Source organism: Eurypyga helias, unplaced genomic scaffold (genome assembly GCF_000690775.1).
Source record: "Eurypyga helias isolate BGI_N326 unplaced genomic scaffold, ASM69077v1 scaffold2499, whole genome shotgun sequence".
Taxonomy (NCBI): domain Eukaryota; kingdom Metazoa; phylum Chordata; class Aves; order Eurypygiformes; family Eurypygidae; genus Eurypyga; species Eurypyga helias.
In genome coordinates, this window is record NW_010272616.1 from 128,730 (window position 1) to 146,005 (window position 17,276).

Here is a 17,276-nt window from a genome sequence, read left to right on the forward strand (position 1 = left end):
TCATCACCATACCAAAGCGGTGCTGTTTTTAAATAAACTTTGGTTAGCAAGCAGCGAGTTCAGTTACTCGTATTGAAAGAGCACTTGCAGATTTCAAATATTAAGACACATAATGCCACAAGCATGCATAAGAGACACAGGCTTGGGTTTTTTTTGGGGGGAGTCTTAAAACAACAACTACATTGCATAAATGGAGGTGGAAAAGCAGCACACATTACTGTGCCTCATCTTCCAACACATGCCGTGGGAAGAGAGAGATGTAATTATTTTCCCAAGATTACACAAGGGAAGTCAGTCACAGGCCAGAGTGTGTAAATCCTTAACTGAATCCAAGGCTTTAAGCATAGGGGCACCCACCTCCCACGTGTTTCTAGACTCTGGCAGAGTCTTCTGGTGGCCTCAGGTACCACCTGAGCATGACAATGAACATCATCACTGACTGCAGGCAAAGAAGAATTAGATTCATGTATTATTGCACGCAAACATTTCCTAAAAAGACAGGGCACAGACACAGCAGTAGCTAGAGCTATTGCTCAGACTCACAATGCAGAAATGGTCTAAAGAACTGAGTTCAAAGAGTAAGCCACAGGCCAAATCCGCCTATGCAATACCCCTCCCCAGAGGGGGCCAAATTTGTAACTTAAGCTTAGTGAACAGCAAGAATGGCAGAGCCTTAGCAAATCTGCTACAATTAAAAAAAGCTTGCAACACCAAAGAAAAGCATCCCACAGTTACGAGGATAACAAGGACACTTACCTAATCCACCATCTTTCAGCATATAGTTCTGTGTGCTCTCCTAGGCCTTGGGAATCAGGGTCCTACCTGTCTTTTGGGGTGAAACTGTGTTGTCCTATTCTCAGTTCAATTTTAAACATCGACTCCCAAACAAGTCAGCCTACAGCCTGCGACCATCCAGCACTTCCTTTTCTCTCCTCTCACATGGAGGCAATCCAACATCAACCTTTGCTCAGAGCATCGGGGATTAGGAGTTTGCTCCTTTATTTTCAAAGCCTCACAACCCTCAGGAGATCACCAGTGAGAGAGGAAGGAAGGGAAAAGCCTGGGCAGACTCCATTGTTTAATGCTCCAGGTTATTCATTTTGCTTTCCTAGAGAAGAAAATCATTTTGACTGCTCAATTCCCAGACTATTTTCACCACAGGCTGAATCCCAAACCAGGCCACTGTCCCGGAATTTCTCCACCAACTACAGCTGTGGTTGTTTGCAAAGCCCTATATCCCTTCCCTGCTCTTTTGCTGTTGCACAACAAGGACCTTTTAGGCCAGTGACAAATACCCAGATTTTTCTTTTGTTGTATGTTTGCCCTTGACCAAAATAATACATTAATAATAGAGCTACCTCAGGTTTTTTCCCAGAGGCATGAAGTGCTTTTTACTGCTGTGCTTTGCATGTGAATGCAACCACCACTGACCTTCAGGGTGTGTGAGCGCAACTAAGAACAACTTACTCAAGTTTAAGAAAGTTGTACCAAATCTAATAGAAAAGTGTCTCCCTCACACTTCTATAAGGCAGGCAGTTTTATATTCTGACCCACACCTTTCTATAAAACTCCCTCTAACAAATTCAAGAAAAGGTAAAGTTCGCACGCATGAAATCCCACATCTGGGAAACCAGTCACACTACTCTGCCTATATCGGTTATGAATCTAGGAAGTAGCATTACACTGTGGCAAGGGGAAACGTAAGAAACGCAGCTCAGACTTCTGCTTTTTGAATGGGAATTTCATGTTAAAGTAGAAATGTGCTAAACTGTCAAATTACTTTAAAAAAAAAAATCATTGCTGTACAAGAATTGGGAATAGAAGCACCCAGTGAGGAAGAGCCAAATCAACACCGAGCAATTGCAACTACGCAGTGGCACGTTACGTGTGCTGACACTTCCCCCCGCTCTATGTGAGAACAGCATCTGTTTCAGCTCAAACACTGACCACGCGTGCTGCGCGGGGACTCAGGGAAGGTATGTTATGACCTCAGCATACTATTCCGCATAGTATATCAATCTTAGGGCCAGTGCAGCCTTCCCTGGAATGCACCACGTTCTGCGGAGCGTTTCTATTTTCCTTCCTCTGCTACTGCAAAAGGAAACAACATTGCTGCCGGTTTAGTCATCAGATGGCATTTATCCCTGCTATAGCCTTAAGGATTTCATTGAATTTTGGATCAGTGGAGTTTTGTGCCTGGATCCCACAGTGCTAACGAATACTGAGACCTCTCACTTTCTTTTGCACGGACACAGAGACTTAAAGTGATGATGTTGGGCACAGCTCCAGGTACACCTGTTTCTTCTCTCATTCTGTCGTTTGGCAAAAATTTAAACAAAACCCAAACAAACAAAACAACAACAACAAAAAAACCCCAACAAACTAACTCAACAGTTCATGTACATGGAAAACAGCAGCATTAAACACTGCTCTATTGTCCATGCTAAGGGAAGAGACTCACCAGCTAAATCACCAACATCAGATGCAATAAAAATCAGTTTCTAGGTCACCAAAGAGAAACAGAGATTTCAGTTCCAAAAGTATTCAAGCCTAGACTGTGGGCCCACCACAACCACACTCTATAAAGTTCAAAACCATCAGGGTGATTAGGTGGTACGAGGATGTCCACGGGCCGGACGGCATTTAGCAATGCTGAGCGTGAAGCACACATGATAGGGCATCACTACAACCCTATGTAGCCTTGGAATTTAAAAAAAAATAAATAAATCTCAGTGGGTTCAACAAATCAAGAAAAAGAGAATGAGTGACAGTAACTACAGACACAACCTCCACAAGGGACTGTGACAATTTACGGTTTTACATATAACATCCTTGTTAAAACATATTCATGGATCTCACAGAGTATCACTGTGGTGAGCAATGAGGTGTTGGCACCGACACTTTTTAATAGGACACGTATACGTATACTGCACCATCATGGTGAAAGCACTGAAGCTCTGGCCTTACCCCAAACAGAAGTACAAGCCTGACATGAAAGTTCCTGTCTGTCCTTCTCCATTTGTGTCACATTGGAGGCACATACCGTCACAAACCTCTTTTAGGTCTTAAAACCCAGGGATATGGACCAAACTCATAAGAGATCCTAGTTACCTCGCTTTGGTAGTATATGCCAGCATCCCCCCCCTAAGTTGCAATCCACTGCAGTGATAAAACCTACAATTTCATCCAGACTATCTCATTCCTTACTCCTGAAGGCACCCAGGACTGCAACTCACACATTCACTGGATAGCTGAAGATAAGAGCAAGTGACAGTAAAGAACAGAATCTCCCTGCACCAAGAATTTACATAACTAGCTCCAGTTACTGCTAATTACATTGATTCCCTTAACTCCTCCAGTACATTTTCCTGCGTTTTTCAGTGTCGCTCTAGTAACAAGATACATAAGAAATCATTATTAAATAGAAACCTAACTGATCACATTACAAGTATTTAAGGGTACAGATTAAGCACTTCACAACTATTTTATTCTAATGAAGACCTTACAGCTACCAGCCTGGTGTACTAGATACAGTACCTGAAGCTACTTTGCTTTGCCCAATCTGCCCTCCATCTTTGGAGTTTCAGATATTTAAAATCTTTTCCCTTTCCATTTGCCATGGAAATGACCTAGACGAGTCAGAGAAACATCAATTATAGAGGAGAAATTGTGTAATCAATTTTGTATATTTGACAGCAACTTCAATTTTTTTCCTTCTGTTTTCATCTCTAGCAAGGGTTTACTTTTTTTTTCCCCCTAAATGGACTGTATTTTAATAGAGCAATTGCCTTGCATGCTTCCTACTTCGTATCATATGCCAATAGCGCTAAAGAAAGACAGTGTATAAGAAGTATTTCAACTATTTTATTCTGTGCTATGAGATGGAAGTAAGGAGAAGACTGCAGACCCGGCCAGGATCAGGTAGTAGTCCACAGACCTCCACATGTCATGGATGTTGTTTTGAGAGTCAGTGAGCTGCAGTACATTTAATCTTGCTGTTTCACACGACTGCAAGCATGCTGCACATGGTTCAGAATTGAGAAGATCTCTTGAAATTACAAATGCCGTAGCAGCACATTTATTTTTTATAGTGACTAGCAAACACTGACACTAGGCAAGCAGGCACTGGTCAAATTGCTCAGGCTCTATGAGGCTGCCATTCCATGCAACAATAGGTTGTCTGGTCCTATCCTGCCTTCAGAGGAAACAAGAATTCAGAGCAATGGAGAAACTAGCAAAGTTGCCAACAGTGTTTCGGAAAAGTTTCTTTCAAAGCAGCACCCATTAACCCATCCCAGGCTTTCTCCCCAGGCTCTCAGGCACATCTCCCACAAATGTGCAGCAGCAGGCTTCCCTCTCAGCCACTGGGACCATTCTGGGCATCCCACAGCAAACCACTGCACAGCAGGTTGTTGCAAGTGCGTTGTACACAGTCAGTCACTTGAAAAAGAGAAGCTGAGGGGCTTACACCATAAGAGCCCTTTTTTAAAAGGAAAGCAGCTATGTACATGCAGAGCTTGATTTGCCGCGTGCAGAAATCCTTTACAACACTTCAAGAGGCAGCTGCCAAAAAGCAAATGCCAGATGGCAGCGTGGACGAGTTCCCTCTGAAGCCATCCCACGTGCACGGTCTCTCCAACACAACTTCTGCAGCCTCTCCTGAAGAGGCTGGAAAAGCAGAGGCTTTCCCCTTCGTATAAGAAAGGAACATTCCCAAAAGCGGGGCAGAGGGAGGGTGTGTGGAAAAAGTGCAAAGCAAAGGAGAGGGAAAGGAGCCATAGGAAGAAAGAGAGAAACAAGGCATAAGGAGATGGAGCAAGACAGGAGACCTTTTTTTATATACTGATAACCTCCACCATAGTATCTGTCAGGGAAAATGGAAACAAATACAAGTATCAAAGAGAATAAAACCATTGACAGAAACATGGAGAGAGCCAAGGCCAGGAACAGCAGCTCCACCAGTGTCACCGTTCAGGTTACTCCTCCCCACCAGGTCCTAAACTTCAGGGGCAAGATGTTAAACGAGGCGTTTGGACAGCCCGTTCTGGCCTGGCATATCAGAAGGAACCAGGGTCACCCACACTGTCTAACCGTACTAGTCATTTGAATTTATTTCTGCTCCTGTGTGCCCAAAGGACTTCAGAAGCTGTTCCCAACGGCCATAAGAATCTCCATGCCGGAGCAGCTAGCACATACCCACTCCGAAAAGCCTTGATTTTCTTAACATTTTTGTGTGTCACAGATTCCGACACGGAGAGGCAGCATGACCAAACCCACTCCCTTCCTTGTTAAAACCAAAACCCCAACTGTCCCCAGCTCAGTCCAATCAGACAGAACACCTGAAGGACAGAAGGTCTCCAGTGGGTTGAACCATTTAAACTACACGGAGAGGAAACACTCGGTGATCTGAGAAGTTACAGATCTCACCTAACACCTATATGCCATCAGTAGACTTAAAAAAACCAAAAGTCAAGCTTAAAAGAAATAAAACTCTAAACTCTGTCACAGACCCATGGCCCCAGCTGCTGAGTCCCACCCCCTTAAACCCTCTTACTACCTCAGTGCCACTCCTCAAGAATAAGGGTACCGAGCGCTTGTCCCGTGCCAGAGCATGGCCCTGAGTTACAGGAGAGCCCTTCCTTCCCCAGCGAGGTGCACAATGACCACGCCGAAAACTGCCGGATGTGATCGGTGACAATCCTTCTGTTAGTGCCTGAGCCTGGCTCTTACTGCCATATGCACGTTCTTAGGCATAAAGCAGAAGTGGGCATCACCTCTACTTTCATACAGACACATAAACACACATCTACACGTATGTATAGCCACGTGCAGAAACTGTACCTACAAAGGTGTATATATAGATATATAGCAACATCACATAACCTGCTGTTGGCAATGCACTTGCCTCACTTCAGGCGATACTGTGTACATGCACATATTCCTCCTTCCATCCAAACTAGCGTTACAGTTTTGGCTTCCTCCATGGAGAAGCAGGGAAGGAGAGCATTGCCTACCAACATCACATTAGGATAGAAAGTCTCAGGACATAAACAGTCCTCAGACATTCTCCTTTTCCCAAGCAGAAGAAATGCATTTCTCAATTTCCTCCTCTTTTGTCCCTTAACCCTCCTTCCACCTTGTCCTCTCTTTCCTCTCCAGCTGCATAAGAAAAATTCCAGCACATTTCAGAATAAAAATGGCTAAAACAAAGTGAATGACTTGACATTTTAAGGTAGGATCAGGTGCAAACACAACAGCATGGCAGGTACCCAGCAGTACCTCCGAATGGCCCACATGGCTTTGCTGGGCACAGAAAGGCCACCACTCCTCTGGTCCTCAGGTGACGCTGGGTGGCAGGAGCTCCAGGTGCTCCGGTGGGCAAATCGATGCTTCCCATTCTCCCGGCCGGCCAGAGGATTCTGCAGTGAGGCAGAGGGAGAAGCTGCAGGCTGCCGGGCAGGTCTCTGGTGTATCCCCCCATTTCTCCTGTTATGCAGGCAGGGAAAAGCGAAGAAAGAAGGGAAAGGGGAAAAGAAAAGGATTTAAGGATTTTTATTTTTCATATTTACTTATTAAAAGGTTGAACATTATGAAAACAGCTCAATGTGGTATCTAACTACAACAGATGACATTTTATTTTATCCAAAATACAAATCTTGTCCTGCTGTAAGGACAAGATTTATTAGTTCCCAGCTAGATCCAGAGGAAGAGACCCGACAGCAACAGAAGATGAGCACTCCTGTATCAAGCTGTTCTCTGGACCTCTGGTAAGATGGGAAGCACTGTGAGGAAGAATACGATGCCATTCCTAATTTTTTGCTGCAGAAAATAGCTGGTTTACAGAAAAACAATCTGTACAGGTTGGAGGAAGAAGCAGGAGGAGATGAGTTCCAGCAGCACATAGAAGGCTGCTGGTTTTCTACTACCCCCTGAAAAAGTCAAATACAGTCATAAAATCCTGAGCACCACAAACAGACTGGAAAGTGCACAATACATGGAACCCCAGCAAATACAAAAGTGCAGTACATCTGGACTACAGAGCTTCATTCCTGCAAGCTAACTGCCACATCTGGGCAACTGGAGGCCACTGAAGCAAAGAAATGACCTGAAGAGGCCACTGGAATGTGAACCTATGGGAAGGGGGAGATTGAGGGGAGCGGGGAAGGAGGAGGGCACAGATTTTCCCCCGATTAATTAAGATTTGTGTTAATTCTGGGGGGAACATGAGAAGTGATGGCAGGACCTCCCATTCTCATGGCAGTGAGCTCTTAGTTCACTCATCGATACCAGGTACGGTTTGGGAGAGAAATCGATGAAAACCAGCTTCTATCAAACAAAATACTTCTGATTTTTAACGGAGATACAGAATAGTACAGTTATTTGTGACACTCAGTGGGTGAGGGATACAAACTTCAAAGTACTTGGTTTTTCTCCAGTGACTGCTGAGAGCTGCTAATTACTCAAATCATTCCAGAACTGGCTGGGTATTTTCCCTCTTTTTCCATTCTATAAGGACAGAAAGGATCAAACCTGATTTTACTACTAAACATAATACAATATTACTACAACCATGGCATTGCAGCTGAATAATCAAGCAGATGTTGCAAATGGATGGAGTTAAGCCAAATAAATGTTAAGATGTTGATGCTTCAGCCAGAACTCCCACGGAAAAAAATAAATATGAGTCTTGCCAGAGTGAACTGAGCATTTTAGAGGTCAGTTCTTCACATCTGGTCTATCTACCCAGCTAAAGTTATGAGGCAGCAATAGAGTAGCCAAAAAAAAACCCCAACAAACCAACACGACACCACAGAAGAAACCTTGGTGTCCTCCAGATTTGTCAAATGTGTGCCACGTAATTGAGCGGGGCAAGTCCATCTGCCACAGCACTGTATACAACAATACATATTTTGCACACACACAGGTGGCAACTCTTGAAAAGCACAGCAGCATCGCAAGTTACTTACAGTTTGAGTCCATTGCAGGAGAGGGAAAAGAAGTCATAAACCAAGCACACACCAAACACAGTGACTCCAGTTTCTTTCACCAGCATTGCACACGTCCCAAGGAATAAACTAAGCAGCAAAAAGAATGGGGAGGCAGTGGGAGGGAAATGTTCCCCAACATAAAGCTGATCCACACTCCTGAAAAACAGATTTGACATAAATATTTTAACCTCTCTGTTATTTTCATGTTTACTGCATTCACACAAATACTGAGACACTTTTCCTTAATTCTTTAAGATTCTGGGAACAAGTGAGATGAACAATCTACACTGCTTGCTGATAAATGAGGAAAGGTTTAGACCCAGGATGGGAAAGGAAAACACAAATATTGAGAGATGCACCAAGAATTTGAGCAGAGGAGGGAAAAAAAGACAATCAGAAATATAAAGTAGACTTGAAACAGTCAGAGTAAGTAGAAAGACATAAAGGGCAGAAAAACACCTGGTTTCTGTCATCTAGAACACACATGCTTAATTCTCCTTATATGACAAAGTGCAAGCAAAACTTTCTCCATCCCACCCACAGTCTCCTGAGTCAAAGATGCGTCCTAATCATCAACAGACCAGGCAGCAAGCTTGTAGAAGGAAGATGATAATAAACAATCGAAATCAAACAAGGCGATTCCTGTAGCATCACTACCAGTTTTATGCCCTTAAAACCTTCAGATGAAAACAGCGTTGCAGACTTGTGGCAAACAGCCCGAGAGGGATATAAACAATTTTTCCAGGTGGCTATGAGGACACAGTGCTATTCGTAAATGAAGCAACAACGCAAAAGTGGTAGAAACCCCATCCAAGTAAAGCTATTTCTTTATCTGTGCTTGTTCAGTCACAGTTTTAGGACACAGACCAGCAAACGGTGCCAAGTTTTCATCTGAAAAGGATGACTAATGGTCTAGACACAATCCTTAACTCTCCCAGACCAGGTATTTCAGACTCCCACAGTCACAGCGTGCCTTTCAAAGGCAGGAATGTGTCTGTCCATTCTCCAGTCTACATACAGACAATTTGCCTTTGTTGAAAACATTTCATTATTTTTAGCTGTACAAGCCCTCCTCCAGTGTATGGTCAGCTGTAATGTCAATGGAAGAGGGAACTGTAGATGTTGACTTCTCTTTTTAGGTGTATTTGTTCTCAAAAGCGTCACTTAATTTGGCGCTGTGGCTGAAAACAGGGGCCAGGGCAATTCCACACAGCAGTACGGGGTAACCACACACTGCCAGGTTTCCCCTTCGTCTCCTACTCAGACTAGAGCATCCCATGACATTACCACAACCGGTATCAAGGATCCATACCTATTATAGGAGAGAAAAGCCAACAGAAAGAGTAGGCAGGCTAGGACATCCGCTCTGCCTACTATACCCGTTACCTAGAAGGAAGAGAGACACAGAGGTGTAACAGCACATCTGTAAAAACCATGCGCATTGAGCCACTGTTTCAACCATCCATGCTAACTGCTATCCTTTTGAAGCTTTTTATCTTTCAGTGTTATCTTCCCTCAATACAGGGAAATGTTACTTGGCTAGTGTAGGATATGCTCAGTTTTCTTGGATGCATTCCTCGCTTGGCAAAACAAATGAGTAAGCCAACAGCTAGGTCATTCTTTACTTTCTTATTAAAATATTAACGAAGTTGCATAGAGAAATGCCAACTTTAGGCATCTGTTTTAATTCTGTATAATAAGGCTCAAATGAGAAACCCGTCCAACTCCCAGAAGTGAGATTTGTTAAAGGAAAAAATAATGAAAGAGCAATTCTTTGGAGAAGACTTATTATATAGGAATGAGTTAATAATTAATATCTGAATGCACTTTATCACCAAAAAGTGATAGAGTGGTATGTGGTTTATTCTCTTTCTGAATAATCTGTTTATGAGAGTTTTTTCTACATATTAATTAACCAAATCTTTTTGTAAGAAAGGGAATACTGAAGAAGAACGTATAAACACTCTTATATTCCATTTCATAAAGATCTAAAAATTGCCCATAAAGCAAATAAAAGGCCCTTTGAAATTTCGTCTCTTTTGAGATTACATAATTAAGCTATATTCAGCGCTCTGGCATTTATTTTAACCTTTTTAAGTTCTGACCCAGACAAAAATAAATTCAAAGAGTGCCTCTTCTAAAACCTCCCTTATAATATAAAGCTGCATTATCAAAAGCAGCCTAGCTGATTAGTTCACACGAGAGACAGCGCAGGGAGTAACTGTAAAGCTCGTGGCTTTTTGTTATTAAGGTAATCTCTTCTCAAAAGTTCTCAGCCATGGCAGCCATTTCCCTCGCTCATTTACAAAGGCTCCTAAGGAGAGCGTGTGATGTCAGTGGTATCTCAGCTAACGAGTGCATTTCTTTATTTAAGTAGGGGTAGCTACACATTGCATCTCCTTCTCAAAGACTTTTATCTGAGCAAGAACCTCCCCACACTAACCCACTGCAGTTTTAGCATGACTGTGTCTTTAAATGTTTCCTTATAATGAACAGAAAAATGCCCAATCTGAGCTGTCGCTCTGCAAACTTATGACGTTTATTAAGCTAACAAGTTTTTTTTCTGAAGATGATACTTCCTGGCTTTCAACTGAAATCAATATAAATTAATCCATGGGTCATATCACCTCTATCTGAGCGATCTCGTCCAGAATACACACCAATGCTCCCTCCACTTTCTCTCCCTTAAACTGATGACTATAGGAGATGACTGAAGGCATGCCACAATGTCCCAGCAGGAGAGCGAGACCTCACCCAGGCCTTTGATTTCAGAAGACTCCACATTTTCATCAGCTGAATGGCTGTCCATTTATTCCCAGCACCTCTGATTAGGACTGTCAATTAGAATTTAGTGCCGGAGATGAAAGACGGCAAGCATGAATACACTCTTTTCTTAATGACTCCTGCAAACTATTTTAAATATAGTATATTCTCACCTTTGCTCCTCCACAGCAAAAATCACAAGTACCATATTCTGTATGACTCAGGTTTCTTTAAAAAAAAATAAAATTTAAAATATGCATTTATTTTTAGCTTCTGTGTCACCGTTGGGGTTTTTTTTGTGTCACATACTTACAGCCTCGGTGTGAATGGGATGCACAGCAAAGAACAGTGCCGTGACAAAAGCAAGTCGACAGTCCTTGAACACAGCTTTGTCACAAGTGTACATCAGCACAAGAGTCACTAGACAGTGTAAAATTACATTCACTGCGTGGAAGTAGAAGGGGTTCATACCAGCCAGCAATATGTTTAACCTGTAAGGAAACAAAACGGAACCATTACCAGACTGGAGAAGTCTTATAATAGCAGGACATCTTTCAAATACTCTAAATCATGCTTTTTGCCTCCTTTGCAGTCTTCTAATGTAAGTGCTATTAAACTAATTAGTGAAAATCGCTCTGAACTTATGGTTTATCTGATTAAAAAGAAACCACTTCCCCAGTTTTTAAAATACGCGGTTGAATTCAGCAACCTGCTTGACACCAAGATGAGAGAGGCCTGTGCCCTCCCAGTACAGCTCACCGGGATGTGACGGCGGCTGTGCTCCCTCAGCAGCAAACGTTGGCGGTGGCCAGCATCAGGAGCACCGCGCTCGCCCTGCTTCCCTGTTGGCACCTTCCGCGGCTGTCTCAGCCACGTGGCAGCTCTACAATATGGGTAGCTATTTTCTGCTATGGAGGAGATGCTTTTGCTTGGGAACAGCCAAGACAAGGACTCAGTAAGGCGCTGGAGCATCTGCTTGGCATTACAGGTGCGTTTAGTCCTGCCTAACTTTCAAAATACTTTCACATGCTGAAGGTTAAGCATTGCTTTAAATGCTTTACTGGCATCAAGACTACACTACGAAGCTGGCCTAATAGCATCATTTTTATAAGGACACTGGTGTTGAAGACATTGGCTAACATCACCCTAGACTCAATGAGACAATTTGGGTTCGTTATTTGTGTTGACCATAAAAAAAAAAAAAGGCAAAACCAAAACTAACAAGCTGTTATGACATTTGTTTTACAGCATGTATGAACACATTTTTCTGGTCACTGTTTTTTTACAGCCAGCTTGCTTAACAGCTGCTGACAGGCTTTGCCTTACAAGCTGCAGAAGATAATTCGATTCTCTTTACAATTAACTGCATCTGTACATTTAGACAAACACATATACACACCTAGAGCAAGACATGCACAGACAGGCATGGTGTCTCTATCCAAGGAAGACTCCATATATGAACATGTAATTTGGAAGTACTAACGTTAAAGGACATTTAAAAAAAAAAAAAAAAAAACCAAACCAAAACCAAAAAAACAATAGACAAAACACGCAGTGAAAAAAGACTCAATCCAAATATTTTGCAAGTAGTTGCAAACATGTTGAAGGGACAATAATCCTTCCTGTTGTGACTAACAGACTCCAGGTCTCCCATGACACACATGATGCAACAGCAAAGCCACTGAGTTGTTGCTACTGTGTAAGCACCTTAGGGTTTTTTGTATGACAGAGGAGGTGTGGGGTGTCTGCAAGTGCCAAACAACATATGCTTTTTGTAAGTACTCTCTACATTCTTTACTCATAAGCAACAGAGTGCTATCTGTCCTGGGCTGCATTTTCCGGGCCAATCTAACTTTACCAGACCAGACCTGCGCATTCCGGCTCTGCTCCCACTGGAGTGTTTGTGGAGGCAATAGCTAAAACCCAGAGTTTGGGAAAAGTGAGATTTTTAGCATGACTAGACCTTTCACTTTGAAGTATAGGTTGATGCAGCTACATTTTGACAAGACATCAGTCTGTGTGATTCAAGAATACATGAAGAATTTGGGCTTTTTCTTCCCTCACCTCCCCACTCCGTTCCTCCTGCAAGCCACTTCAGGGCAGCAGCACACATCACTTTCCCTCATTTCCACCAGCACAGAATGACAAGCCAAAACAAATGTCAGTAACAGACACCCAGACAGAGTTTCAGCTGTAAATACGTCGCAGCAGCAGGAAGCCCAAGGCCTAAATCTTGTTTTCAGCACCCTACGGGATACAGGGGGCAGCACAGGGCCATCCTGCCCCAAAGAAGCCCAAGTTCAGAGGCACCTGCAGATGTGTGCAATGGCAGGTACCACCTCCAGGACCTGTTCTTTATATAAATTAGCCATTTCTGTCCCTAAATCAGCCAGATGGAGCACAGTCATTCACCATAGCTCCCCCCTCCACCCCCCAAATGCCAACGTGTCCTCTGGCAACCTGATTTCTGGAGAACACAGACGCAGGCAGGTGAGGACAGTGAGGACAAGTGCTCAGGCTATCAAGTGATACAAACCCATGCACCAAAATGTGAGGGATGCTCATGTACTTATTTATATGGCCAAAATGTATTTATATGGCCAAATTCCTTGGGCCTACAAGGAAGCTGTGGGGGGACTTTTTACAATGGCCTGTAGCGACAGGACAAGGGGTAATGGGTTTAAATTGAAAGCGGGGAGGTTTAGATTGGATATCAGGAAGAAGTTCTTCCCGGAGAGGGTGGTGAGGCACTGGAACAGGTTGCCCAGAGAAGCTGTGGATGCCCCATCCCTGGAAGTGTTCAAGGCCAGGCTAGACGAGGCTTTGAGCAACCTGGTCTAGTGGAAGGTGTCCCTGCCCATGGCAGGGGGGTTGGAACTAGATGGTCTGTAAGGTCCCTTCCAACTCAAACCATTCTATGGTTCTATGAATGTGAGAACCAATCACTAAAAACATGACATCCAACACCCTTCTTGGAAAAAATCTTTCATTAGTCTCCATGGAACACTGATCACCCCTCATGAAAATAGGTCTACTGGCAGGAGAGACAGTACCTTGTAGGGGATGCACCTTCCTGCCCCCATCAGGTCACCTATCCCAAAGGCAGGGTGTGCTCTTCACACCCCTTCTTGAGACATATATCAAGTCAAAAAGGCTTGTAAACTGCAAATTGCCTGATGTAAGTTATTGAAAACAGTTATGTAAAAGCACCAGCCTCACAGCTTGCCTATTCCCCTGTGTATTCTTTAAAAAAAAATTAAAAAAGCAGAACAAAGCATGAGCATAATAGCACCATGGTATTCTGATAAGCTTTCCATTAAACAGCAAGATCTGACCGCAAGCATGCCTCCGTGTATGTTTCAAACACCATCTTTGGTGGTCCGTGAACACTGAACGCGAATGTGTGCAGGTGCTATATTCACACCAGTGGTTTTTTGCTGCTAAAGCTCTTTGTCATAAGAAATTAGGCCACATGGCAATGAAGGAAACATTCTTTTGTCCTGAAACAATCCCAGCAGAATGATTTTGAAACGTTAGCAGTGGTTGAGTTTATTGTATGTCAGATGGGTGAGCAAATCTGGGGCTCCAAACAGCTCTGATCCATATCACAAGAACTTTGCAAAGCTCCCCAGCACCCTCATCCATCCATGGGATTAAAAAAGGCAGCCTACTGTGGAAAGCTAAATTCATTCCACTGTGGAGCAGCTACGGAGCAAATTCTGGGCAAGGGAGTGGGAAGGGATGGGTAAATCAACAAAAATAACTTCTCCTCACTTTAATACCCTTACAGAGATTGTCTTGTCTTTGCTTACTGGCAGCAGCATTATCACGGAGTCATGTAGTAATTATACACAGTATACAGCTCAGCAAACAAAGCAAAACAAGAGTCAGGAATCTCAAAATTAAGTAAGGAGTGAGTGGTGTTTCTCCAACATGATGTTCATGAACAGAAGCTGTGGGGCAGTAACTGTACTCTGTTATGGGAGGGGGAGTTTGTCCTTATGTTCCCATATCTAAACTGTTTCATGAACAGGGAAAATCTTTCATTTGTTAAGCAAGTGTCAATCCCAAAAGACATCAATACTACCATCGGTTTGAATTTGCAGCATCGTGTGGGCTGGAAGACCATGGTCACCTCTGGATGAAGATCTTAACATCTGTCTGAGCTACAGCACAACTTGTAAGATGAATGTTAGAGCCTTGGTAGAGCACACGGCTAGGAGAGCAGATACTCTGGGCTGGCCAGGCTTTTGGAAATGACTGTTTGTCAATCCAGAATGGTGTTGGCAAATAGCATTCTAAAGTAACATCTATCTGAGCTAAAGTACAACTTGTAAGATGCCTGTTAGAGCCTTGGTAGAGCACATGGCTAAGAGAACAGATACTCTGGGCTGGCCGGGCTTTGGAAATGACTGCTTGTCAAATCAGAAAGGTGTTGGCAAATAGCATTCTAAAGACTGAGGACTGAATAAAGCAAGTGACCAAGTTCCTAGGAATGGAGACACTTGGAAGAGGAGACCCCACCATCCCACTCAAGGAGGTCTTTCCTCAGGGAAATCGTACGCAAAATACGCTGAGAAGAAGAGTTTTGCATTGCTTCAGTACTTCTGCTGAAAGAGTTCTTGGAGGCAAAGAGCGTGCTAAGCCTCCTGAGATGTGGTGAATGGCAGTGCAAATGCCAAGGCCCAGGGGAAAGGAAGGGGTGCAGTCTCTCAGTACAAGGGGACAATGTCAGTTACCTCCTAACAGAGCTGATCAGCATTACCCAAGCCACCACCAAATTAAAAATTCATTACAGTGATCCCTGCATTGGTCACATGCCCCAGCAGGGCTGAGGAGGCTGCGCTGTAATGTGTTCAGGCAAAGACTCTTGTCCCAACACCAACCGATCTTTGCATCCCAACTGCTGCAGCATGTGCGGTTCAGAAGTGTTACACCCAGGGCAGAGCCCCGCCAAAACAGGAGGTATACCAAAGTAAGAGGCATATGCCTCAACACAAAAATCCCTGGATTTTGTTAGGCTAATGGATGTTTTCCAGGAAGAGCAGTGCAGTTTGCCTTGCCACCTACAGCAGCTCCTCCATTCCTACACCATCCAATCTAGGAAAAGGAATTAGATAGCTCTTCTCTCAGAAAGAGACTTTCACAGACAGCAGCTGTTGGAGGTTCACTGAGTGGGGCTTGTAAAAGAGCTCTCCAGAAGAAAGCAAATCACACTTGCTCCTAAACGAATAAGCAACATCCCCCGGTACCCCCAGTTAACCATTTGCCCTCCCACCCCCAGCACAGCCGCCTCGTTTGAAGAGTGGCATTTGTAAAGCAGGGACTGTGCAACATGCTACCCTCAAGCCACGGGCACTTACTCCTCCTCTAAGTATGACATCAGGCAGGGACACATCTCCCTGGGTAAGCAATTTCCCATACAAAAGACCTGGAAATCAAGTGGGATTTGGTGACTTCATCCTCGCAGAATCAGAGGTGTCTACGCTGCTGGAGTGTGGGCTCACAGCCTGTGCATACCCAGTTACGGTATATAATCACCAGCACCCCTGGGCTCTAATACAGTGCTTGTTATCCATTTGTACACACAAAGACTCATTCAACCTTTTTTAAGACCTCTTATGATTTAATAATATTGTAAACCATAATTGGAGAATTTATCTTTTTATAGACTTCTTTATTATCCCTGGGCAGCTCTTGTTTAGTTTAATCTGTTTTATTATTTTCAAAAGACTAACAAAAAACACAACATGTTATGAAAGAGAAATGCACAGGATAATAATGGTAATTTGTTATAGCACGTAACACTTAATGGAAAGTCTCAGAGCATCCCACACCTCATAAAACCCCCACAGTTTCTACAGAGGATGGCTCACATGCAGATTTATATAAATTAATCTAGCATACAAGGATGGATTAAGCTTCCTGTGATCTTCCCTTCCTTTTGGAATTGTGTGATATAAATGACAAACTTGATGCAAACTAATGCCCAATTTCAGTGCACAGTGGAATCTCCTTACAAACTCCACAGATGTAACTACTGTGTGCCAGGAAAATGAGAATTTGCACTCCAGAAATGGTGCAGCTGCATCAGTGGCAATAACGGTCGAAGCTCTATGTGGAAACAGCTCAAAGATTAATGAAAAACCTGCAGCAATAAAAAGAAAACAAGCCCCCTTTGCAGCAGCGTTCATGCAATGCCCAGTGCAAGCAGAGCAGAGTTTACACCGCCGTGCAGCAGCGCTTGGTGCTGATAATCTTTTTATAGTACAGTACAATGCCTCGGAATTAAATGGACAATAAGGCTAAATGGTTTGTTACTTGATTTGCCGTAACGGGGTGGGTGAGAAGACAGAAGCCATATCAATTCTGAAGCTATAGCAATTCCCTTGGAGCACAACAGTCATCACCAACTTAAAAGAGCACTAGTTAAGTGTTGGCATTCAAAGCAGGCTATTGCTTTCCAGCACGGTTAGGAAAAGAAAACAGAAATCACAATTAGACTGGGAATTAGACTTGGGACCT

The 17,276-nt window shown here is 43.4% G+C and overlaps 1 protein-coding gene across 1 annotated transcript in view; it reads right to left on the minus strand.

The window, feature by feature from the left end:
• Positions 1-11,241, minus strand: part of TMTC1 (transmembrane and tetratricopeptide repeat containing 1) — a 127,767-nt gene extending 116,526 nt beyond the window's left edge. The window contains exons 1-4 of the mRNA XM_010159175.1: positions 11,065-11,241; positions 9,301-9,374; positions 7,968-8,144; positions 6,280-6,486 (exon numbers count right to left, since the gene is read on the minus strand). Coding sequence (XP_010157477.1) covers positions 6,280-6,486; positions 7,968-8,144; positions 9,301-9,374; positions 11,065-11,220 — 614 coding nt within the window. The 5' untranslated portion in view covers positions 11,221-11,241. The remainder of the gene's footprint in view (positions 1-6,279; positions 6,487-7,967; positions 8,145-9,300; positions 9,375-11,064) is intronic.
• Between the last annotated feature and the right edge of the window lie 6,035 nt (positions 11,242-17,276).